Source organism: Pogona vitticeps, chromosome 2 (assembly GCF_051106095.1).
Source record: "Pogona vitticeps strain Pit_001003342236 chromosome 2, PviZW2.1, whole genome shotgun sequence".
NCBI lineage: Eukaryota > Metazoa > Chordata > Lepidosauria > Squamata > Agamidae > Pogona > Pogona vitticeps.
In genome coordinates, this window is record NC_135784.1 from 185,337,063 (window position 1) to 185,363,201 (window position 26,139).

Genomic DNA, 26,139 nt, shown 5'->3' on the forward strand with positions numbered 1-26,139 from the left:
CTCCCTCCCTCCCTCCCTCCCTCCCACCTCTCGGCGCCCGCTTTATTCCACAAAGAACGGGCCGAGGCTGCGACGGAGGGGAGCTGAGGATGGGCAAAACGGAGCTTGCAATGGTAGGGGGGCCTGGGCGGGGGGGGGCGGCGGCGGGAGGAGACGGGGCAGGCAGGTGGGCAGGCAGGCTGGGAGATTCCAACAGGTAGAGCTCCCTCTTCCCCTCCCCCCCCATCTCGAAGCTGGATGTGCCGAATCTCTCCGCTACTGCTTCCTTCTTTCCTTCCTTTCGGCCTCCGATCGTATTCAAAAAGGTGGTTCGCTCTCTTCCCGCGCTTTAATCCAGCCTTTCCCAGCCAACCTGGGGCTGTTCAGATGTGTCCGACTACAACTCCCATCATGTCCAGTCAAGAGTCCTCCTGACTGGACGGGATGGGCAAGAGAGTAGGTCATATCTGGAGGCAGTGGCTGCAGATGCTCAGTAGGGCTGGAGGGTCAGGGGGGACCACCCTGAATACCAGCTGCGGTACCCGGAAAGCCCACCTCCTCCTTTGTGAAGTCTTAAGTGAGCCTTGAACTCCTGGCTGAGAAGGATGGGTATGTGTGTGTGTGTGTCCAAACCACGAGGATCAGCCTTGCCTGGGAAGTGCCAGGGTGGGAAGGTTGGAGTTACTTACAAGGAATGACCCCCTTGTGCCCAGGCAAGGCTCCAGCCGTGACAGTTGAGTTATTGCAACCCATTGCCAGGGCTAGACGGGTGGCTGGTTGGGGGAAAGGCAGAGTACACTGTATATGTTCATGGACCCTAAAGGAGAGACTGAAGAGGGATTTCCTGAGAAGGAAGCCCACAAGGAGACAAGGCGATGCTCCTCCTGTATAGGAGTGGATATGTTCTGTTGAACCCACTGGGGCTTCTTTATGGGATTGATATACTGTATAAGGCTCTGAGCAAAAACAAAACAAAACAAAACGGACAGCCTCTCTGTATCCCTGCCTCTCATGCAAAGCACAGGGAAAGACCTGGATGGAGAAGCCTGTGTTCAGAGAAAGAGGGAGGCAGGAAGGCTGCTTCTCTGTACTGCATAATGAAGAACAACCAGGAGCAGTTGGGGGCCCTCCTGATGTGATGTGGCTCCACTGCAGTTCCCAGCATCCCTCACTATTGGTCCTGCTGGCTGGAGTTGATTGCCCAGTCCACCCATTGGATGCCATGTACTTTGAAAAGAGAGGCAGTGTAGGTTATAAGGAAGTGTGTGTGTGTGTGTGTGTGTGTGTGTGTGTGTGTGGTTTACTAAAGAGAGTGACTGAGTTTCTATTCTCTTACTTTCAGCTTCTTCTAACTATTTAAGGTACAGTATTTTGTTCACAGACAGGGAAATATAACTCTTAGGATTCAATCCTTCACTCCATTCATTCATGGGAAAAGGCCAGCTAGGTATAAATTGATTCCTAATCTTTGAGAACAGAGTTGTAGTGCAACTCCATCACCAATTTTAGTATGTACATGCAATTTTAGTGCTGTATTGTGGCGTCATGATATGTGTGGAACCCATTCATTTTGTCCACCAAGATGGAGCAATCATTACGTAATTTCTTTGTGTTCATTTCTATTTTCTTGTTACGAGCCTGTCAGTGAGTGATAAAAGTGTTTTCAGTTGATACAGTGCCACGGTATTTAGGAAAAAACATTGATGACAAAAGACACAGCTTTTAACTTTTGGTCCAAGGTTGTTAAGGAATGTTCTCTCTCTCTCTCTCTCTCTCTCTCTCTCTCTCTCTCTCTGTCTGTCTGTCTCTGTCTCAGTCTCAGTCTCTCTCACACACACAAAGAGAGAGAGAGGGAGGGGGGTCAACTTTGCCTCCAGCCTGGTGCCAGGTACAGGGCAGTGTGTGGATAGTGGTGCTGCTGGTGGTGGTGTTACATTTCCACTCTTGCTAGACCGGTTGGGTGGCTCTGCTCAGCCAAGAACATCAAGGAAGGTCGCAGGAACAAGTGGATGGATGGGGGTGCAGAAGCCAAGCTGGCAGAATTCTTCTCCTCGGGGCTAGTTTGGTACCCCACTTCTCTTGGTCTCCGGATGTCCGCCCTTCCTGGGCTGGAAGGGAACTTAACTTGTGTCACAGCAGGTGAAACTCTTAGATCTTATTGTGTGTCCATATTTTACTTAGAGGGAGGAAGGAAGCAACTGTGCGGCATTTCCTTCAACAAAACCAAAGAGTTGTCCCATGTATTGGCAACAATAGGAGCAGTTCTTGGGTTGCCTCTTCCTCTTGTGCCTCTGCATACCAGCATGGTAGTCACAAAAGAAAAAAAATGTACAGGGGAAGGTTTGTCTGATATAAGAGATATAAGATATAAGCCCTGAGGTGCAAGGAATTCATCAGGACAGCCACCCTCTCAAAGAGAACTCAGAACAGGGCACCCAGGATACACTGATGTCCTGCCACCTGTTATTTTGCAATCCAAAGAGCTAATGCTTGAGTTACAGCCTTGGTCATAAAACACAGAAATCCAACACAAGCGTACCATAATAATAATTTTCACAAGTTTATGAGGCTTGACAACAGGCCTGTGCACAGGTCTGAGACTCAGCTCCACTGAACATGCTTATTTCTTACTGCTCAGGTCCAACTAGCAAAAATTATAGTGAGCTTTAAGAACCCTCTCCCCTTTTTTTAAAACTAGCTCCTGTTTAGTTCTGTTGTGTTGGGCTGCTGCTTTGTTTGCTATTTGTTATTTAAAGCACAGAAGCAAAGCCCCCCAAATAGCAACCTTGTAGGTGTATGAATTCGGTTTAGTATGGCTCGGCCATTAAAACTGGCCTACAGCACCGAAGGGAAACCTGCTCAAAACCAAATGATCAGTATTCCAGTTCTACAAATGAGAAAATGAGGTTGAGATATAAACAGTTAGCCTAATGTGAGCGGCAGCAGGCTTTTTGTTCTCTTGTGGTTTGACTTTTTCCCCTTAAACCTTTGGTTATCAAAAACTCTGCCCCAGACTATCTTCTGCTAACTCCTGCGTGCATGCATGTGCACATATCTTCTGCTCATGCCTGTGTGCCCGCACACATATGCGCGCACACACGTGCACACACACACATACACATAGGAGAGAGTAAGCCTCACCAAAGTTCTTCACAAGCGTATTTTGTTGCAAAGCAGATATTTCTAATAATATTTTATCCTAAAATAAGATTTTTTTCCTAACATTTCATGTTTTTTGAGCCATCTGGAGTGCTGCCTTTGAGTGCAGCACTGCCACATTTGGAGAAGTGCAAAATTAGAAGGATAATAATTAATATTCTGGCCCGCTTGTTAGTTAGAGAGAGGAAGATCATGTTGGTTTCCTTCCAGATTGGGATGGACTGAAATCCTACTGCTAGACTTTCTTCATTAAGAGTGATCCACACCCAGCCGAGCAAAAAAGGGCATTTTGGGGGGAAGGAACTATCCAGTGCTATTTGGTTATTCATTCTGCTTCTTTACACCCATTTTGCCCCCTTGCCGCGAGAAGAGAGGCTAGACTTCTTATGTGGCCTTTACTTGTTAACTTGGCAACATTTTTACCCTTCTTTCTTAACTTCAAACGGATTCCCAGGTGTTCATTTCTTCTCTAAAATATTTGTAACCACCTTTCAGTACGAGATACTCCAAATGGCTGATGTTAATAAAACAATTCTCTTCCAACATGAACTGACTTGGTGATTCAAGAGTATGCAATGCATTCAAGCAAACTGCAAACCGTGATCTCTTGTCTTTCCTGTTTTCCTCTCTGCCTCTCTTCAGACACCCCTACAACAGTGGGGTGAAGAGGTAGAAGACGGGGCCATCTACAGCATCATCCTTGAGCGAGTGAAGGCAGAGGCTGTGGCCAACAGACCTTGCCACCTGGTATGTGCCATCCTTAGACATGGCATAAATTGGCGATCTCTTCCTGCGTACTAAAGAGGTTTTTAGATCTGATCGGGGGGGGGGGGGCTGACATTCTGGAAGCTTATTTCTGAGCCATGTTTGGGCATGAAAAGGAAGTATTGGAAACCTCAATATATGTTGTTGCATCTTTTAAAATGAGAAGGACATTATTCGGGGGAATAGATGTCTTTCTTGGAGGCTCCCAGAGGCACAATAAACATGCCGATTGGTCTGAGATGGTAGGGGTGGTGGGGCGGCATTGAACAACAGTGGGAGGGCTGTAGATTCCCTACCCTGGATGAAAGCATCCCAAATTTATCAAAGCCAAATTAAAGAAAACCAGATGTTCCCTGAAGACGTTGTGTTTGGTTCTATAAATCAGATTTTAACAACCAAGCACAAGTCTCACTGCAGTGAACAGAAGCTGCACCCATACTACGTGTCATGTTTAGACTGTAAACTATCTGTCTTCTTTTGGACTGAGTCCATGGCGTATTGTCTCTGCATTCCTTCAGGTCATCTGCAGAGTTTGAGAGAGGTCATTTTTGGACTCCCACTCCCAGTATGCCCCATGCCTTGCCATCTGGGAACCACAGTACTGTAGTCCAGAACAGTCACTTTTACCAGGCTCTGTTCACCTGCATGTGGGATACTCCACCTGTTGCTCCACCGTGACCACCTTTACGTACCTCTTTCTCAGCAGGAGGACTCCAGCCTCCCTGACTGCCCTTTTGTCCAGTACCGCACTTGCAAGAGGCGTGTGCTGAGGGCGGCCACCCTTCCCAGGCTGGTGAAGTGGCTCGTGGCCGCCAAGGCTGAAGGAGACCTGGACTACGTACCCAGCTTCTTGGCCACCTACCAGGCCTTCGCCACATCTGCGCAGGTGTTGGAGCTGCTGCTGCCACTGGGACCAAACAAGTGAGGCACTGGGGTTGGGGTGGGTGTTCTCCTGCCAACGGGCACCGGCCTTTCCATCCAGTTGAGTATTCAGCAAGTAAATAGATGCCAAGGAGGAAAGGGTGTGGATGGGGGAATGATCTCTCTGTCTCTCTCTCTCTCTCTCTCTCTCTCTCTCTCTCTCTCTCTTTTTACATCTTATGCATGGTCAGTCAAAAGGCAGATTAGGGAACAGGGATGCAGCCTGTGCTGAATGGGGTTGCACTCCCTCTGAAAACACAGGTGTGCAGCTTGGGGGTGCTCCTGGATTCATCTCTGAGCCTGGATGCCCAAGCTTTGGGCAGTGGCCAGGAGTGTCTTCGCACAATTACTGCTCGTGTGCCAGCTGTGCTCATTTCTGGAGAGGGTCTGATTAGGCCACGATGACCCATGCCTGAGTTACGTCCTGGCTGGATAACTGTAACACATCCTATGTAGTGAAGTTTGAAGTGGGAAGGGCAGCATGATGTGCTGCGGTTGTTAAGGAGATGTGCTCTGGAGACTGAGAAGGGCCAGGAGGCGGCCCATTCAGAAGAAGCAAAGCCCCGGGTGAAGCTCGGGAAGTGGGACGGGCCAAGGAAGTTGACTGCCTATCTCTTCCAGCTGCAGGGCAGTCCTACAGGTATTGGAACTGTGGCTGCAGCATCACCCTGAGGATTTTTGGGAGCCCCCGGAGCACCACAACCTGCAAAAAGTCTTGCACTTCCTGCACCAGTCTGCTCCTGACTCCCCAGCATGTGCCCTGGCAGGAAGGCTGCTGCAAGGCGACAAACAAAAGGAGGAGGAGGAAGAAGAAGAAGAAGAAGAAAGGAGAAAGGCATCATCAGCTGCGGCCAATGGTAGGAACACCCAAGGGCCTTGACCGCCCAACACGACCTGCAGTCTCTGCTGTGGTCCAGGCCCAGCCAGGTGGCTGGCTGGACATGTTTTACTTCCTAGCTGTACGGAACTGGAAGCCTTCTCCCCATGGTATGTGTATCCAGGATATTTGCCTTGGTTTGCTCCTGCCCATGAGGAAGAGGAGAAAAGGCAAGTTTAGTATGTATGAAGCAGAGGTGAGCTGGGGGGGGAGGGCAACTGTGGCTCTTTAGCTGTGTTGTACTTCAGCTCCCATAATCCTTTGCCCTTGTCTGTGCCTGATAGGGATGGTGGGATAGGGGAGTTGGTGTTGAACCACATTAGGAAGGTTGTATGTTGCATATGCCTAATACAGGGGATAAGCCTACCAATGGCTTCTAGTTGTCATGGCTACATATTGTAGGCAACTTGCCCCTGCGTACCAGGTCTTGGGAAAGATAAGTAGTGGGATACAATGGCATCCTTATCCTACTGGTGGGCTTTCCAAAGGCATCTATTCAACCCCTGTGGGAACAGAAGAATGCTCTAGGAGGAGATCTGATCCAGCATAGACTTTGCATACTTTGGTTGGCCTGTTGACTTGTTATCACAACTATTGCCTCTTCCACATCTTTTTTTTTTCCTTCTATATTGGGAAGACTGTTCTGGTCACACACTGGATTAAAAACAGCAAGAGTAGAAGGTCACGGCCACAGGCTGCAAATTCTGATACAAGTTCTGTTTTTGATGGAGTTTGGTCTCCCCAGCCAGAGAAGAGGAGCTCTCCAAAAGTTGCCTGTCCCACTGGGACCGTTTATTCCACTGAATGTTGCAGGTCCCGAGGAGTAAAGCTTAAAGATGGGTAATTCTAGCCATAGTCTTGTCTGGCCGCCCTCTTGTCTTGTCTTACTGCACTTATTCAAAATAATCTTTGCTTGTTGCCTAGCAGGAGGAGAATCTCCGGGGATGGACATGGCACAGGCGTCAAGAGAGGTAGCTGAAGCAGGGGAGAGCAAGGAGATGCCAGTCTTGTTGTCCTTCCCTTTGGATGAAGTGGCTGAGCAGCTGACCCTGATGGATGCAGTAAGTAAGATCTGGAGGGCCACAGGCTGGGAAGACACACAAACCGGTTGTTGCATGGAGGGATTCCTGGACTGTGTTCCCAGATTAAGGGGTTGAGATGCAACAGGCCAGAGTATTGGAATGGTGGGTGAATGAAGCCAGGGGTCTATGTCTGAAAGCAAATGTTAGTCTGTTTAAAGTAAACAAGGAGTGTGTCATGTTTTACAGCAGAGCATCTTCCCATTGGTGCCCTCCCCAGATGTATTGGACGATAGCATCTGTCACTCTTACTCATTTTGGTTGGGGGTGATGGGATCTGTCAGCCAGTACAATGGGAGGGTGCCAGGTTGTGAACTTTGTCTGATGCAGAGACCGGATCTTCAGTGTCTCAAAAGTCTTGATGCCCATCTTTACAAGGTGGCGTTGGGCTAGCGTTCTCCCTCTCCCTCCCTTTTCCATCTCCTTCCCCAGGATCTTTTCAGAGCGGTGAGACCCTTTCATTGCACGGGTTGTGTCTGGTCCCATAGGGACAAGAAGGAGAATCAACACATGGCTCCCACTGTCCGTGCCACTGTGGCCCAGTTCAATGCAGTCACCAGCTGTGTCATCACATCTGTGCTTGGAGACCTGACCTTGCGTACTCCCCAACGTGCACACTTGCTAGAGAAATGGATCAGCGTTGCCCAGGTAGAGCAGTACTCTCCCTTTTGAGATAAGGCAAGGCAGGTAAGACCCTCAAGGGTCAGGATGATGATTATGTCCTGGAAAATATATATATAAGTTCTTCACACTGGTACAAACCTGGTGAAGTGGTATTTTAATCCATGAAAGCTTGTGTATTGTATGATAATTTGTTAGTAGTCTATAAAGGTATCACCTATTTTTGCATTTCAATAATGAGGAAATCCACTCGGGCATTGGTCCTGCTGTTAGGTGCACTGATGGTTCAGTCTGCTCTCCCCCCCCCCACGGCCAACCCACACCTTTTTGAACTATTGTCAGGGGTTCTACTATTTTGGTATGGATTGGAGGGCTCTGGTTTAGTCCATTCCCAGCAAGTGTAGTTGCTTGGAACAAATTACGCTAGAATTTCATAGCTTCTTCTGCTGTCTATTTCTGGTATTCTGAAGTAGCTTAGGAATTGTTTCAGAATATAGGAAATTGAACACTTCCCCTGATCTTCTGCAGAGGGTCAGGGGAAATGAAAATTTTTAATGCCTGCTAGATTATCGCTGATGCATTGAATCATTTTGTTTAATTTTTTAAAAAATTACAGAACAAAATGGCCAGTTTGGACAGCCCAAAGTAAAACAAATGAACATGGTCTAAAAATGAATGTTAAGAATACCAAGTTCATGGTAATCTGTAAAATCAAGCAGCTCATCAAATGCAGTTAAAAATTCAAAATGAAAACGTGGAGCTTGTTGACAAATATCTCTATCTTGGAATGTGGCTGAATGAACAGTCATATTATAGCCATGAAATAAAAGCTAGAATAGAGATGACCTAGAGTAACTTTCTTAAGACGATGAATGAATGTGTTAAAATTAAAGTTAAAATTGAAAGTTAAAATTCGTTATATGAATGTCCATTTGCAGTTCTATTTTTCATTCTAAAATATGGCATAGAATCATGGATTTTAATATTGGCTGCTATTTTAAAAAGCAGAAGCATTTGGAGTGTGTATTTATTGTAGGATGCTAAGAATTTCTTGAATCAAGAGGGTGAATGCTGAATAAGTGTAAGAAAACGTCATTAAATAGAAGCTATTGTTTTACATAGAAGATATTGTAACGTAATTTTAATCTTCCCCTTCCCTTTGGATTAAAGTTAAACCACCAGAACTAAAATCGCTTACAAAATCAGCATGTTTTCCCTTTGGTTTTCATCCACTAGTTAAAAGAGTTTAGTCAACTCATCTACCAATTAAGCAAAGCAAAATGCCTTTCCTCCAAATGCCTTTCCCCAAAGGGCATTTAAATCTTGTTTATAATCCTCCTTGTTTATTGAAACATTTTGTATCTTTTCTACCCAAATACGAAATGCTGCCCTTCCTCTACACCAGCACTGCCGGGCCCTACGAAATTTCTCCTCATTGCATGCCATCCTCTCTGCTTTACAATCCAACTCCATCTATCGTCTTAAGCGGACCTGGGCTGCTGTCAACAGGTAAGATTTAGGGGGATGAGAATAACCAGGGCAATGGCTGGGTGGAAGATGCTGCACCGTCCCATGTTGAGCTTCTTGTTTAATACTGGCTGCTATAGTACTCTCACTGTTATTTTGGGTGAGTGACAGATTTCAGGATCTTCCCCAGACAGCTCAGGGGAAGAGGTCCATCAGAGACTATTTTCCCACCTTGAACTTCTCCCAGTTTTGATCGGACTGACCCTTTGGCCTGACTCTGTGTCAGGCAGCTCCATAAAGGAAGCCCTATGATGCTATTAGAGCTGCAATGTGAGGCTGATGATTAGGGGAAAGGCAGGTGAATATCCAGAGGGTGGCAAGTGATAGAAGCCATAGCAAATAGGCTTGATGTCAAGTAAGGCCCACTGGATCTCCTCCTGGTAGCTGCAGCACCCTTTTGTTTCTTTTTCAAATTTTCATTCTTTTAAAAAAAGCATTTTAGAGTCAGGACGGCAAGGCAAGTGTGTACATGGTTACAGACACTCTGTTTAGGTTGATGTTTATTTTTCAAACATATACTGTATCCAGTTTCTGCAACCAAATAGTGTGCAACTGGAAGCAGAATCAAACTCCATTTTGTGCCAGTAGTCATAACAGTGCTGTGCTTAGAGTGAATTTAAAATGTGAAACTCCGTGGGCACATTTCTTTCCTTTTCTTTTTTGAACGAACTTGCCAGGGTTGTAAAAACAATTGTAAAAACCTGGAGCGCTGGCCGTAGGAGAAAAAAGGCGATGATAACAGTGTGCTCTACAATTTAAAGTGATCCGAACACTTCTGAGGAGACAATGAACTGTAGGTTGTAAAAATGACTCAGCAGAATCACTGATAAAACCCTGATTTTCCCACAGGGAGTCTCGGAGCACTTTTCGAAAGCTCTCACAGATCTTTTCTGAAGATAATAATTACTTGAACTGCCGGGAAATCCTGATGCAGGTAGCAAAACCTTCTTCTGAGAGGGGCCAAGAACAGGGGTGGGGGTGGGCACGTAGATGTAAGTAGATGAGGTTTGTATCCAATGGGGTTTTGACCAGAAAGACATTAGAGGTTGTGCTCCCGCAGAAATGTTTAGTGTGCCTTATCAAGAGGCCTTGGTCCCTCTAGAGTTCAACTTCCAGAAGCCCTGGTGGGCATGGCTGGTGGTAAGGAACTGTGGTCCATGTTCTCCCAAATACACAAAAGGCCAAAAGTTCTTCACACCAACAGCGGACCGTGATGGAGAGCAGGCCGGGCTGTGGGTGAAAAGAACTCGAGTTGCTGGGTGAGCCGTGATGGAGAGAAGAGGGCCACCAAGGTTGCCAGGCAGCAACAGAGTTTCATGTACTTGTTGCTGAGAACGCCTTGAATTGGTTCAGTGACTTCTAATTTTATTACTACCAAGCTATTTAGGTGAAAATAACTGCCCAGTGCATTTGCTCAGTTCCGGGTTTACTAAATCATAGCTTAACTGCCAGAAACAAAGGACAAGATGAAGTAACCCCTTCCTTATCATTTTCCTCACCACTTCCATTTCTTGGTACTTGCATCCCAGTTTAACTGAACCACTGTTAAAAGTTGCATCTGAAATGGAGAAGGGAAATTTAATGTCAGTTTCCAATTTGAAGATACTTTAACATCCTGGTTCATTCAGTGACACTAAGCATCAGTTGCCTGTTTCAAATGTGAGAAGATGGAACAGTTAACTCTTTCTTTCTTTCTTTCTTTCTTTCTTTCTTTCTTTCTTTCTTTCTTTCTTTCTTTCTTTCTTTCTTTCTTTCTTTCTTTCTTTCTTTCTTTCTTTCTGAGCATTGCACAATTTAAAATTATAGATATATATGAAATATAGGTAAAATGAAAACCAATTAAAATATTAAGATGAATAGACTATTTTGGACCAGAAATGTGCTACTTCAACCACATTATCTCAACCATTTGCTAGATCTTCTTTTGTACACATGGGACATAAATTTTATGCATATAATAGTGCAACGATTGAATTTCTCCACAGTCACAGAAAATTTGTCCTGTATCCAAGTAGTCTCATTTGACTGGATTATATTTTGATCTTCTTACTTTGCTTTGAAGTTTATTAAGCTGCTGGACAGATTGTCCAGCTAGAGTCTTGTCCTGTTGGGGACACTCTTCATCATTCATCTGTTTGGCAATGTGCAGTGTTTTGTTCTCCACAGGTTTAATATCTTCTGGTTTAATATTTAGAGCTTGAGAGGTGTGCAGAAAACTTTTCTTCAGTTTTAGCTGTCCTGTCCATGAAGTGGATGCCCATGAAGTGGATGAGTTTGGTGCTGTATTGTCTTATTTCGCTCATTATTTGCTAGAACCTATTGATGTATTTCTGGAGGGTAATGCCAGGCAATTAATAGACATTTTCAATTGGGGGGGGGGGTAAGGTTTCAAGCAGCCAGTAATAATCCTGCATGATTCATTAAGAGCTACATCCACTTGTTTGACATGTGCTGATTTATACTATATGGGACTAGCATATTCTGTGGAGTAGCACAGGGTCAAATTTGTTCTCATTGTTTGTGGGTGTGACTCCCAATCTGGCCCAGCCAGGTTCCTAAGTATGTTATTTATGGAAACAACTTTCTATTTGGTGTTTAGGCAATGGTTTTGGCAGGTCAGTGTTTGATTCAGAGTGATGCCCAACTACTTTGAGGTAGAGTCATGTTCCAAAACCTTGCCTTCCCAGCTGAATTCTCACCAAAGATGCACCCTTGATCCAGAGAGCTTCCTCTCTGCTTCTCTGTTCTTTAAGGGGAAAGTGCAGAAGTATGTTTTCAAAAGGTTGTTGCAGGCTGGCTGTTTTTATTATATAAAGAAACATCTCCTAATGCAGAGGTTAGTGGGTGCTCAATGGCCTCAAAGGTTTCCTCCTACTAGACTGTCAATGCCAGATCGTCAGCATAGATTAAATTCCTGGATTATGGAAATGCTGGTTGATCATTTGTGTAAATGTTAAAAAGTAATAGTGCCAGGATGCTACCCTGTGGGAGGCTGTACCTTTGATTTCTCCAGCAACGGTGCCTCCCTTGAAATTCAGCAAAGAATCTTTGGTTTTGAAATAGAATGGCGGCTGTTTCTGTTAGTCTATAATCTTTAGTTACTAAGTAGAGTTTTTTGAGCAGCAAGTGAGGGTGGAAAGTACAGTATCCCGCTGTAAGGTCAACAAGTGCTGCTCCAGTTATTTCATGTCTTTCAAAACCATCTTCTATAGCAGTGGTTCTTAACCTTTGTTACTCGGATGCTTTTGAACTGCAACTCCCAGAAGCCCCAGTCAGGACAGCTGGTGGTGAAGGCTTCTGGGAGTTGCAGTCCAAAACTCCTGAGTAACCCAAGGTTAAGAACCAGTGGTCTATAGGCTGCGTAAGATTTAAGATTTGAGCCATACAGCTCTTGCCAGATCTAAAGTCTGCCTGTTCTGGAATTATACGAGGTTAAATTTTAGGGGCTAGATGGTTTAATATGATTTGTACCAACACTTTGTGTAAGTGACATAGTCAGGAGACTATGGCTTGTAGCTTTTGGGGTCTGACACTTCTTTGCCTGGTTTCAGTACAGTGTTTACTCTTGTCTTCCATCATATTTTTGGAATTTTTGTTTTCTCATCCAGCAGTCATTAAAGAACTGAAGGAGCCCTTCCATTGGGTTTTGTCCAAAAGGTTTCATTTGCTCAATTCAGATATCATTGAGTCCTGCAGCTTTGTCGTTCCTATGCAGACTGGATCTTTTTTTAAAAAATGTTCATTCTGTATTTTGCCATTCAGTTCTTGGCTCCAAAATTGTGTAGAAAAATATGTATATTGGGAAGGTTGCGTGCAAAAATGCTTGTATTTCAGAAAACTGCATACAGAATGCATATATTAGAGAATGATGAGTGTGAACATAAATGTGCATTATGTACAGTACATTAAAAAAGCTGATCACAGATTGAGATGGAAATTGGATGGAACAGTGTTACAGCTGGATGCGTGAGAAACTAACAGAAGGTGAAGGTGGATAGATTAATTTATCCTCAGTTGCTCCTTTCCAGAAAATGATACTGTAATTAGCAAACCAGGAACGGAATACTTGAAGCAGGGCAATATTTTAGAATACTGAAAAGCTCCATTTTTAGTTTCTGTAGAATTAGTGCCTTTCCAAATATTCAGTTTGTGTCTACAGTAGTTATTCTCTATTTTATCTTATCTCTGTATTTAAAAACATTACTAAATCATTTACTTATAAATCTCCTCCGCCTCCATGAGTTGTTCAATACTGAGAACCTTTTAAAGGAATTCCTTTGAACTAGCCTTTGTAATCCTACATTTGACTTAGAACCAGTTCTCCATGAGAAACTCAGTCTGGGCTCTATCACATCAAATGTGGAAGCAAATATCATTGAATGCCTCTCCAAATAATGGATACAAAAAAGAAACATGAATGGAAAACTGTCTCTGGATCAGTCTCCTCCTGGTCAGACTAGTTTTCAATGTGTGAACATTTTTTTTTATTTCATGAGGGAATATTTCATCATGTGATCCTCACCACTAGTGAGAACAGGGCCACTGAGGGCTAAAGTACATGTTACTCTAGAGCAGTGGTGCCCAACCTTGGGTCCCCAGCTGTTCTTGGACTAAAACGGTCAGAAATCTTCTCCGCCAGCTGTGCTGACCAGGATTTGTGGGAGTTGTAGTCCAAGAACATCTGGGAACCATTGCTGTAGATACATAACTCGAGCAGCCTGATTTAGTTACTTTGCCAAACAAGTGTCCACAAAAGATTACATTAAAATGTAATAGTCTATAAGGTGCCACATGTTTTGGTCTTGTTTTGTTTCTTTTTCTTTAAATTTTGCCCGATATGCTTGCACAGACTTAACGTGGCTACCCTTTCTAAAACTCCCAAAAGATTGTCTTGTTATAGCACGGATCAGGTCTTGCAAACCGAAGGCTGTGGCTTCTTTTATTGACTCAATTCACATCATATTAGCTCAGCCTCTTTAGAATATGAGCCCTGTCTTCCCTGGAGTCTTCTAGTCTCCTTAGTGAAATCCCAGGGAACCCCCCACATTAAGGATTTCTTCTCATTTGTGTGAATGAAAACAGCATCAGCGAGGTGGAGCTGAGGGCCATTGAAGCACTTTTGTACTAGACAAAATCAGGAGTTATAACAGGCAGGGCATCAAGTTGCCTCACCTGAAGCCAGAGCAGGGGCTTTCTCCTTTCAGTGTGAATCACCATTGTTCCAGACACAGCTTCACATGTCACCGTCTTGCAGCAATTCACTTCCTGAGATTCTTCCTTCCTATGAGATTCTTAGAGAAACCCTGTCATGGAGGGCAAGTGTCTGCTCATTGGGCGCAGTTTCAAAGCGTTTTGATCAAGGAGTTCACTTTCCCTTCTCACCTGTCGGCTTCTCGTTTATAGGAAGGAGGGACCGAGAGTTCTTGCGATGGACAAAGCAGCCCTCAAATGCCAGCTGGGTCATCTCTGCTGCTCAGACCTCAGAGCAGGCCAGTGGTGAGAATCTTTCCTTTCTTCCTGGCTGCAGCCAGGTATGGTTTCTTCTTCAGACTTGAAAGGGAGATAAAATAAAATATTTTCCATACGTTTGGAGACAAGAAAAGGAAGTTCAAGCTCCTCCCAGCCATATTAGCTTGTGAAAAATTAAATTCTCACCAAAGAGTTACCTTTGATCCAGACGTTAATATAGTTCATCCTTTCTCCAAGTGTCCCAAACATGGGGAACTGTGAAGAAGATACTACTTAAAACATTTCAAATTCTACACACACTGGGCCATCAAAGATGACTGTAATTCTCTGAAGAAAAGTGAGAGAAAATGCCCAAAATCACTGTCCACCAACTTAGAAACTGAGGTGATAAACAAGTGATACAGACCCCAAACTGTGGAAACTAAAAAAAAATTCTTTACCACTGTGAGGGAGTACTATCAGGTACAGGTCTACTTAGCTATTCGTGCCATTCGGTTCAGTGGGGCTTACTCCCAGATCAGTGAATATAATAGGATTCCGGCCTTCAGGTGTCTCTATACCAGCCAAGTTTCAGTGTTATTAATTTAGTACCTGTCACTGCCACTGGCCTCTTTAGCTTGGTCATAATATTAGGTCTTGTCCCTAAATTGCACCCTTATTTCAGAGGAACTGGAGTTGGCCCTGAAATCAGGACTTCACAAAAGAAGAACTGACATTACAAAGGTTCCTTTTAATATTTAGCAATGCTAAATTTGGCAAAGGTTTTGCAGCTGCCAACATTCACCTCTCCTTTCTCAGTGTTAGCAAGATTTTATAATTTTTTACATGTAATCTGATAAAACATACATTTGCTAATTAATATAGCAGCTTTCGCAGAGAACTTTTCGCTGCTTTATTTTCTTCCATACTCCCACACATCTTTTGCACTTCTTTGCAATGTCATGGCTAGTGAGGGGAAACCTCACAACCAAACAGTGGAGGCCGCAGCATCTTCTTTCCCCCTTGAGGACCACATGTATAAAATGGTCACGATCGTGCTAATGAAGGATCTCTGAATGACACTGGAATTCTAGTCGGAATGGGATATTGGGCAATCAAATGGCAGGCTGAGCTAATGCAGAAATGTGAGAAGTTCCTTTTTTTGGACTACAATCCCAGGAAGGCCAGTGGTGGTTGGTTTCTGGGAGAGGTAGTCCAGAAACAATCTTTTCATGTCTCCAGATCCAATTGTGTTTTGTTTCAGGCTCCCACCATCCCTTATCTTGGCACCTTTTTGACAGATCTGATCATGCTGGATACAGCACTGCCAGATTTTCTGGAGGTGAGTATCTGTGGGAAGAAAAGCCAAGAGGGAAGTTGGAACATCCGTCGTTCTGAAGGCCTATGGGCAAATATGCGATGGCACAGCAGGGTGCATGACCAGAAAGGATACCAGCACCTTGTCAATGAGTTGGCAATTTGCCCTCATGACCTCTGCAGTTTACTATATACAGGCCTAAACTGGCAACAGGATTTGGGCCAATGTTTGGTGGCCCTGCCAGAAAACCCGTCTGAATTTACAAAGCTGCCTTTCCTGAGCCAGACAAGAGCTTGGAGAACTTATTCCATGTTCTTCAACCCTCCAGAATTGCCCAGTTTGGAGGTTTCGTGGAGTCTTAGTCCAAAACAGTAACTTTCTAAAGCTCTGAGCCAAACCTCTTGCCCATCCAGCCCATGATCATCTTCATAGGCCATTTGCAGACTTCCAGGTGTTGCTGGATGTCCACTTCTATTACTCCTCACCATTTTCTTTATCACTGAAGGCTGATAGGAAGTAAAGTCTGGTACAATCTGGAAGGCCACAAGTTGCCCTCCTCTGATTCACACCAAACAGCCAACTTCCGATATGATGCTCTCTGGTCCATGAGCAATGCTGGCAAAAAGCTTTTCCCTCCCCTGACGCTAGAAGAGAAGCGCTGCCCCTTCCTCCACTCCTTACAGCCTTTACTCCCCCAAGGTGGTGCAAAAACATGGGAATGAGAGGGAGGAGGAAAAGGGTGGCGGCAGCAACAGCGGTAGAGGGTTGCTTTGAATAGCTGCCACTTGCCTGGTCTCCTTTGGGGTACAGGTGGCTGTTTGCCCGCCTTGTGGTTGTTTGGGGCAAAGCCACTGTGGGACATGAACCTGCTGCTGCTAGCCTTCTCTTCCTCTTCTTCCTCTACCCTGTGCCCAAGCCCCACACATGATCCTTCACCACCACCTGATCCCACACTCCCTCTGGTGAACGGCCAGCCCAGCCCTGTCCACCGGACACGTCTTCATGGGCGTCAGAAGTAATCTAGTGGGGCTTCTGGAGCAGATCAGCTGACTGGCTCTGTCATGGCCCAGGCAATGTCTGAATGTGATCGTTGCTTGGGGGTGCTGCTTCCTTGTTCCCCTCCATGAATCCTTATGCCATCACATAGTCTTCTGTGTTTAAAGAGCTAGAAAGGAGCTTGTCTTCCCAACTCGGAGTGGTCCTTTCAGAGCCTCACTTCATTTTACACCTCTTTTTGGACTGCTCTCTGTCACCTCCAAGGTGCTGCCTCAGAGGGTTTGCCTTCCCTCTGCCTGCCTCTGGAGGATGGAAGGGCTCGCTTTGAACAGAGGGGAAGTTCCATCTCCCAATGTGGGCTCTTCAGCGATGGGCAGGCAGGTGGCATGGCTTGAACGGAGCTGCAGCTGAGTTTGTATTGTGTCTTCACGTGTCACTTACTATCTGTTTTGGGTTTGGGTGTTTTTCCAATCCTGCAGGGCAACCTCATTAACTTTGAGAAGAGGCGCAAGGTAAGACTGAGCTTGAGCCGTTGGCAGACTGAAGGTGGGTGGGAGCTCCGTATCTCTCAGTTCTCTGCCCAACATTGGCAAGGGAAAGGAACCAGAGACTGGGTAGTAGAGGTGGTGTAATGGCTAAGATGGTGACTCCACTGCCCACACTCCTGGTTTGTCTGTTCTGTAGGAAGCAGCTATCCTGTCTTGCATCCACCACCTGCAAGAATCATGTCAGGGATACAACCTTTCTCTAAACCCATCCTTCCGTGATGCCTTCCACCAGCATCAGCAGTTATCTGAGGAACAAAGGTAAAGGAGGGAAAGAGGGAGGGAGGGAGAGGTGATGATTGCCTTGTATGATTTTGTAGGTCAGTGGGGTGGGAGGAGAAGAGGTGCCAACAGAGACAGATGGAACACACTAAAGAAGTGTGCAAGTACATTCGAGCAGCACAGTTTTAGTTACACACATATTTTTTTTAAATAAACAAATAAATAATGTGCTGCTATTTGTATCCAGAAAATGGTCTGAGAAAAGTGGATCTTGGTCTCACTGAGGCTGCTGTCATTGATGATGGGGAAACAACCTGGCCGATCTTCTCTCCTGGCGTGGCGGCTCCACTGGTGGCCTGGGAAGGCATGCCAGGAGGTTAATCAACTGTTTATGCTTTGTCATTGCTTTTTTGTTAACACCGATTTTGAGCTCCACGAGGGTCTGGTGCCCTTAAGCCTAGCATCGTTGAAGTGTCTATCTGTGGTGGAGAAATGAATGGCTACAGATACGGAGAGTCTCTCCACTCTTTCCCTGCAGTTACCGGATCTCACGGGTGATTGAACCGACAGCCGACTCATGTCCTAACTCTCCAAAGCTGCATCGTAGCCTGACCAAGCGCTTCAGCTCGTAAGTCAGCCCTCCAGTTCCAGAGGCTGGGGTGTAGGAAATTCTTACCAGTCTCCCTTCTTCACCACGTCTTTTCTCTGGCCTGTCTGAAACTTGGAAAAGTCACATGTTTGGACTTGAACTCCCAGAATCTGCCAGCCAACACCTGTGGTGCTCAGGCCTCCTTAAGGAGCGCTTAGCACTCAGTCAGAGAGTTCGACAGGCCACTTACCTACCACCTTTGTGCTGAGGCAAGTCCCAAGACCTTAGCAGTGCATAGCGTAAGCCCCTTGAACAAGTCTGACCTTAAAAGAACACTTTACCTTTACCTAGTACTTTGCAGGTACAGACACATGGGCTTTGTGATTCCTTAGAATTCACAACAGCTCAGTTAGGTAGGACTCTTAAAGATAGCTAGTTTGTGGCCCTCTCCACTCCCTGGATTTAGCCAGACCCTGCTGTTCAAGAGACCAGTCCTTTTGTAAGAATTTTTATAATTACTTTTTATTAGAATAATAGAGTTTCACAGAATCAGTTTATATTGCTCAAGCTTTAGCATAAAGAACATACTCAAAGATTATTACAGTTAAATAAAATAATGAATCCCAATTAAAATAAAAAAATACTACTAAGCTGGGCTAGCCCCACCTCCTTCTTTCTCTTCAAATTTTCTATCCTTCAAGCCACGTGCTCAAACCATCTTTTTCTCTCCCATCATCATAGAATCGAACCTCTTCCACATAACCCATTGTCCATTTTTCTACATTCTCTTAGCTCCTCCTTTCTTCTTGACACTTCATGGCTGTTAACCAATTAGCCTCAAGGGGCTGTAACATTTTCCTCCACCTTCAATTCCCATGAAGATCCAGGTGTTTTATCTCTTCTCCAATTAGCTTGGAATGTTGAGTCTTTCACTGGCCTCTTTGTCTGACCTTCAGTTTTAAGAAAAACACTCTCATAGCACTTAGAAAAAGACATTCCAATGTCTCTCAAATCATCTTCACACAGAACCTGACTGACTCCATCTTACATTTCTCTGACTACATATCCCACATTGCTTCAACTCCTTCACAGCACCAACTTTGGCTATGCAGGTTGTGGGGTTCAGGGATTTGCAGACCCCCAGAAAGGAAGCTCTCCACGCTCTGGGCCTGCCAACAGCTCTTACCTTCTGCCCCTGAAGCTCTGAGCTGAGAATTTTGTCTATCCAGGGATCACCCCTTCTCTAGAACCGTGGCTCTTGACCTTTTTCAAGTCATGACCCTCTTTTATAATAGCCCAGTCCCCTGCAACATCCCCTGCCACATTTGCATAGAAACACACTTTTAATAGGGTAAACAAAGTACTGTACTTCTCAGAAAGTAGAAGCTTCTTCCTTCCCCTAGAGGGCCTGTTTCTCATCCATACAGATAACGTGCTAATATCTTGCTCTGAAAGGTCAAGGAAGAAATTATTTGACAAGGGCTACAACACATATAAGGTGGCACGTGCCCCCCCGGAAAACACTTTGTGACCCCTTTGGGGGTCAGGACTCTGTGATTGGAAAACACTGCTATGGCAGGTAAAGGTAAAGGTAAAGGTTCCCCTTGACAATTTTTGTGTTCGACTCTAGGGGGCGGTGCTCATCCCTGTTTCCAAGCCATGGAGCCAGCGTTTGTCCAAAGACAGTTTCCGTTGTCACGTGGCCAGTGCGACTTAGACACGGAACGCTGTTACCTTCCCACCAAAGTGGTTCCTATTGATCTACTCGCATTTACATGCTTTCGAACCGCTGGGTTGGCGGGAGCTGGGACAAGCGACGGGAGCTCACTCCATCACGTGGATTCGATCTTACAACTGCTTGGTCTTTTGACCCTGCAGCACAGGCTTCTGTGGTTTAGCCCGCAGCGCCACCACGTCCCCGCTATGGCAGGTAGTCGCCTCCAAACCGTGTGACTACCATGTGACTTTAAACAGACTTCAAAAATCCTGATCCCACACCCCAATGTATTTCAGTACTGTAACTGTGCCCTCACAGAGCTGTCCAGCCAGCTGTCCTGAAACATCCCACTTCCATCCTTGAGAGTGTAGGGAACTGAATCAGAGAGGAAGGGACATGCCCCAGGCTACATGGTGAGCACACTGCAGATGCCAGATGTTACCAGAGCGGTTGTCTCGAGTCCAAAACCCACGTTCTGTCCACTGGTTCAGGTCAGCCTTGTTTATGCCTCCATCAAACGGCTTGGTCATTAAAGAGTGATTTGTGCTGCCAGCATAGAGGAAGCAGCAATGACTGAAAAAGAGGAGGAATAAGGGATTCTGAGCAGGACGTTTTGCTGGGTATCAGCCTCATGTCTAACAGTGGAAGGAGGGGAGACAGAAGGAGACTTATGTGTCTCCTTCAACAGATATCAACGCACCTGTCATGACCCATCTCCTCATCCTTCTTTGCAGACTTCTCCTGGGCTCAGACTCTTCTGGTGCTCCTTCAGGCCCTGATAGATCTGGAATTTCACCACTGGGCTCCTGCAACAGCCTTAACTCTGAGGATGGATCCAATGCCCCTTGTTCCCCAACTTGGGGATCTCCCACTGTCAAGGTAATGTCTGTATTTTGATTCATAAAATGATTTTTGTCCCATCTTTTTGGCTCTGGTGAGCCCCCTTCAAACTAGCTTCTAGTTTAGAGACATGTGGGCTGAAATTCTGTTGGTGTAACTTTCATTACCAAAAATTGCTGCCAATGGGATGTCATCAGCTTTCCGCAGATGAAGTTACACCAACAGGATTTTAGCCACAGTTATACAACAAATGCCGCGCAAGTGCAAGAGCATAACAATCTAAAACATAACCAGGCAAGAATTAGCATTCTGCTGTATGACAGAAAAATTTCGTAGAAACCAAATACTGTCTAAAATCAAACAGGTTTGACGTAGCATCTGGAAAACATTAATGGAAGGGTCTGAGCGAGCTAAACCTTTCTTGGGAAGGAGTTCGATTGTCTGGATGCTGTTGCCTAAAAAGCACAATGATAAACTAAACAATAAACCTGAAATACAAGTTCAGACATGATAAGAAGCTATGACTTAAATAGGCTAAAATCCATAAGTCAGCAACAGAGCAGTGCTTCTAACTGTGGTTGTGGTTGGCTAATAAACTGTAGTTTGTTCCTGGGGATGGTTTCAGTCACAGCAACAGGCTAGAATTTATCAAGCCACAACCTGGCTTACCCTTATGAGAACCCAGTGATTTGCAGAGCCGTAGTCAGGGAGAGCTCTCATGGCTACGTCCAGATTAGAGAAGGCTCCATTTCAAGTGGTGTATGTTTGCTTGCCAGCCATCCTCTCCAGCCAAAGATATTGGTCTTTTCTTAGAATGGGTCAACTGATTATGAGCCTAGCAAGGTCTTGGGGGAAAATAGCTCTTGCTTTTCTTACATCTTATGTAATCCTCTTGACTTTCAGGGAGGAAGCCATGCTGAAGGTGTTGCAGGAAAAATAATGAGTCTTATACAGCTTTAAAGACAAATCTGGCTATTGTGACACAAACTTGTTGCCAAACCTAAATTCTCACTAGAAGCTAAAACAATGGGACTGAAACTGTCATACTTTGGGCATATTATGAAACAACAAGGCTTACTGGAAAAAATACAATGATATAAAAAGCGGAAAGTAGTAGGAAAAGAGGTCATAACGTGAGATGCGTTGACTCAGTTGTTGTTTAGTCAATTAGTTGTGTCCGACTCTGTGTGACCCCATGGACCAGAGCACGCCAGGCCCTCCTGTCTTCCACTGCCTCCTGGAGCTGGGCCAAATTCATGTTGGTCGCTTGGATGACACTGTCCAACCACCTCATCCTCTGTCGTCCCCTTCTCCTCTTGCCTTCACACTTTCCCAACATCAAGGTCTTTCCCAGGGAGTCTTCTCATGAGATGGCCAAAGTACTGGAGCCTCAGCTTCAGGATCTGTCCTTCCAGTGAGCACTCAGGCTTGATTTCCTTTAGAATGGATAGGTTTGTTCTCCTTGCAGTCCAGGGGACTCTCAAGAGCCTCCTCCAGTGCCCATAAAGGAGATGACAGCCCTAGAGCTGCAAGACCTCAGCAGGGCTATTATTAGTCCATAGGGTTGCTGTTAAGTTAGAAGCTACTTGGTGGTTCATAAGAACAAGAGAGACTTTTTGTGGTGAAGAGCCTACATCATCCGAGCCTGCTTTATCCTTCTTTGGTAAGTGGGTGTGTAGACACACAAACATACAGAGGGAACAATGTCTAATAACAGCAATATCAGTTCTTCTAGTCTGATATATGGCCTCACTCTCCTGCCAGCAGTACTCTTCTGTCTGTCCAAAGCAAGGAATTCGTCCTCTGCACAAAATGGAGGACATGTATCCAATATCGGAAATGGCCATGTTCAGGCACGAGTTGAAGAGGATTCCAGTCCTCTTGGACCCTCTGCCACTCAGCTGAAAAGGGACAAGAAGCCACTTGTATACTCTCTAGAAGCATTATTTTGGTCATTTTAAAATAACAGTTCATAGCATGATCTTTGCTGCCTGATTCTGCTGCCCCTCCCTGGACTGGACTTTGACATCTGCTTTAGATTCAGGCTGCTTGGAGGTTCCAGCAAAGGTCTCAAAAATCTAGTACGTTTCTCCAGTGGCTCCACCGACATTTGTACACCTCACCGTGTGTGTCTGTAGAGATACCTCAGGTGTTGGTGTAAGCCAGGTATGGTATGCTGCGAATTTAAAACAATTAAATACACACGTTTTGTTTCATGTGCTGTCAAATCAGAGACTAATAATGACCCTAACTGGGCTGTCAAGGTAAGTGAGACATTTAAGGAATGGTTTTACAAATGCCATCCTGCCCCCAGTAAGCTTCCATGTCCAAACAAGAATGCAAGCCCAGATCTGAGTCAGTCCATTATCCGCTGCAAGATACTAGGTATTCCTCAAGATAAGCATACCAGAATATATAATGATCTGTCCTACACTGGCGCCTTTTTTTCTTCCTTTGCCCAGAATTTCCCTGTATCTCAGCCAAGAACCTCTTCTCCATTGGAACTGCCTCCAGCTTCTCCTATCTCTAAGCAAAGAGGGACAGAATCTCGTATCGTTCGTGTCAGTATGGATAATGAGCATGACAATGGCAATCTTTATCGTAGCATTGTGGTGAGTTGAACAGGAGGGAGTGCAAGCTGTGGGACACACAGAACATCAGATGCCAATTTAGAGATAACATATTTGGACTATTTTATCAAGTGTGAATGTAGCCGAAAGAGTTCCTTATGAACCTAGGATGTGCGTAGAATTAAGTAGTCAGCCTGAATAAGGCAGGTAACCAAGATTGTTTGGTAGTGGTGAGATTATGTGGGAAAACAAGTTATTGTGATGGGCCACGGAAATATTCCAGATGTTATTTCAACAGGAAAGTCTAAACTGAAGAGGGGTTCACAAAGATAATTGGTGTAGAAGAAAATCAGGGGCAAAAGAAAGCTCTGGGGTAGCCCTTACAATTCCAGAGGTTCCCAGAGTAGATTTTATGTTGCTGCCCTTCTGCAACATACATGTAGCATACTTTTGTTGAACAGCTTGGTAGAGTCAAGGCAGTATTAGTAAAAAAGAAGCAAAGCATTGGAAACCTTTTGGCTCTTGGGGAATTATGTTTATTTCTTATATAGTTAGCAGAATATGAGATTTTTTAAAAATCATCAGGGAAATGTGAGAGAATAGACCACATCTTAGCACTGCATTCACTTTCATTGTGACTAGCACTTTATATAATAAAAAAGTCACTCTAGAAGCATTTTAAGTAGGAAGAAAGTACCTTTACTTACAATTATGATCTGCAGTTACATTCAGAGGAATAAAAGAGAAAAATACGGAGTCTGCCATGTGGATGAGAGGTCCATGCATGCCAGTTGCATGGTTGGAGTCCAGAGGGAAAAGAGAGGGCTATCCACAGCAAAAACAATAGAAGTGAGCAAAACAGGAAGAGGGGCATGGGCTTGCCTGAAATGGCAGAGGTGGGAAAAAGAACTTTACTAATAGGCTAGTGGCAAAGGACAATCACCTTAGGTGGCGAAGCCCCCTCCCACTGATACTCAGCGTTACTGCATGCAAGATTGTTATTATGTCAACATTGGACTTGACTGCCATTTGGTGTGCAGTTTTACGTTGTCCTCTGAATGAGTTTTACACTGTGTTGCCACACTGTTGGGCTCCAGCTGCTGTGACCCAGAAGTGGGTGGGTTTTCCCTACAGATCACCAGCCAAGACAAGACCACAGCTGTAGTGCAGCGTGCCTTGCAGAAGCACAACCTGGAAGGGGACTCCCCATGCAACTACCGACTCCTACAGGTTTTGGGGGATGGTCAAGGTGAGAAAAAGAAATCCATAGGTGAGGGCACCAATGGGGAGGAGGGACAATGGTATTGCCAGCTGTATCCCTCCCATTCTCTTTTTTTCTTATTCTCTCTCTCTCTCTCTCTCTCTTGCCACAAGAGCTGCTGATTCCTGAAGGTGCCAACGCTTTCTACGCTATGAATCCCGCTGGTCCTCACGACTTCCTCCTGAGCCTCAAGGAGGAAGCCACTGTACCCCGAAGTCTGGGCACTACACAGCTTGGTGGCAAAACAGCTCCCCACAGTCCCCTCACATTCAAGGACTTTGGCACCAGAACTCCTGCTGCCACTTTGCACCCCACACTTTCTGGTCACAGCCCACACTCGGCACCTCCCAGCCCAGTTCATCTTGGCCCACCATCTCCTGCTGTGCCGCCACAGCTCAGGCCGTATCTCCTGACACCTCCTCCATCTCCAGCTTCTTCTCCATGGTTTCCAGGAATTCAGCCACCAAGGTGCCTTCCGGAGTCTCCTCCTTTCTCCTTGTCCCTGCCTCTTCCTCAGCACTCGCTGACCCTGGGACCCTTCAGGCCTGGCCCACCTGAGACTGTTCTGCCTTCTCCCTTGCAGAGCCCACAGACCTCTTCTTCGGTGTCCCGGGCAAACCCCGGCTATTCCCTAGGGGCCTCCCCCAACCCCTGTGCTGCCCATCCCTTTTCAGCGCCTTGAGGTTTTCGAGGTGGGCGAGTGGTCCAAACACCATTTCCCAAGGCAGCCCAGAAGTGGATCCTTAGGGCTGAACGAACCTCTCTGGTTGCTCTCCCTTTCTGTACTACTAGGTTGAAGAACAGAGAGCAAAGGCGAGAACTTCCTCAACTCCAGGAGCTTTCTCATTTTTGGTATTTAGTAGGGATTTTCCATTTTTGGTATTTCATACCTACATGCTAGTCACTTTCACCTGGGTGTCCTAGAGGCCCTCTGGTCCAGAAGGCAACATGTTATCTCCCAGATATTCCATTAAAGGCATTCTGTAAGGCAAGATCAGAGGACCTGCGGAACATCCATGCCCTTTTTTAGGCGTCCGAGTGGGTGAGCCAAATCGCTGGCCACAGAGGAAGGCAATGCTCATCGTCTCAGCCTTCAGAATTCAGTAGTGTGGACAAGGAGAAATGGGCACAGTAGACTTTCTAGAACTGGATGGATGTTTATTGTTGAGTCTATCAATCAGCGAAAAGGAAGCATAGCTGGGAAATAGACTCCAAGTTTAGATATGCCCATCAATAAAGGAATTTATTGTGAAGCAGTTGTTTTTAAAAAGTTAATTAGGATGAATAATTTAAATTGTGCTAGCGCGTCCTCCACATTGGGATTCAGAGACATTGTGGGAAAAACACAAGATCCTTTCAGCGGGAGAACTCCTTGCACTACCAACCAAAAGGCATTCTGCAAATATTCCATCTTTTCCCTCCCAAGAAGCACTGCATGTGTAAGAAAAATAATGGGAAAATGGGCTGTGTGGGTAAACATGGGAGGGACATGGGAGGGTTACAGATAGAAGATGGCCATCCGTGGCCCCATAGAAAATGGGTCCGGGCATTTGAAGCAGAGAAACTGGGGGAATTATGATATCTCATCTGGAAATGTCTCATCAGAGAGAGAAATATCATAGTCATCATACTCGTCATAATCATCATTCTGAACTACAGCTCCCAGGAATTGTCAGCTAGCATGGCTGTGAGATTCCTGAAGATG

The 26,139-nt window shown here is 45.4% G+C and overlaps 1 protein-coding gene across 4 annotated transcripts; it reads left to right on the plus strand.

Annotated features, from left to right (window-relative positions):
* RGL3 (ral guanine nucleotide dissociation stimulator like 3) lies at window positions 1-25,687 on the plus strand. Of its 4 annotated transcripts, none has more exons than XM_020791694.3 (17): window positions 1-113; window positions 3,781-3,885; window positions 4,607-4,824; window positions 5,446-5,681; window positions 6,626-6,762; window positions 7,213-7,428; window positions 8,807-8,910; window positions 9,778-9,862; window positions 14,332-14,424; window positions 15,641-15,718; window positions 17,170-17,202; window positions 17,375-17,496; window positions 17,996-18,085; window positions 20,498-20,642; window positions 23,066-23,215; window positions 24,308-24,422; window positions 24,548-25,687. In XM_020791694.3, exons 1-17 carry the CDS (start codon window positions 90-92, stop codon window positions 25,114-25,116), a joined length of 2,520 nt encoding a protein of 839 aa, XP_020647353.3. In that variant the 5' UTR covers window positions 1-89; the 3' UTR covers window positions 25,117-25,687. The 4 variants fall into 4 exon arrangements, with proteins under 4 accessions (XP_020647353.3, XP_020647354.3, XP_020647355.3 ...); XM_020791695.3 differs by having other exon boundaries at window positions 6,629-6,762; XM_020791696.3 differs by having other exon boundaries at window positions 4,610-4,824.
* The last annotated feature ends 452 nt before the right edge of the window (window positions 25,688-26,139 follow it).

Excerpts from the sequence above, each read along its gene's own strand:
- RGL3 (XM_020791694.3), top strand. The coding sequence starts at position 90 with ATGGGCAAAACGGAGCTTGCAATG. Across the intron at positions 7,429-8,806 it reads AATGGATCAGCGTTGCCCAG|CACTGCCGGGCCCTACGAAA; the intron begins GTAGAGCAGTAC and ends CCTCTACACCAG. Across the intron at positions 17,203-17,374 it reads ACTTTGAGAAGAGGCGCAAG|GAAGCAGCTATCCTGTCTTG; the intron begins GTAAGACTGAGC and ends TCTGTTCTGTAG.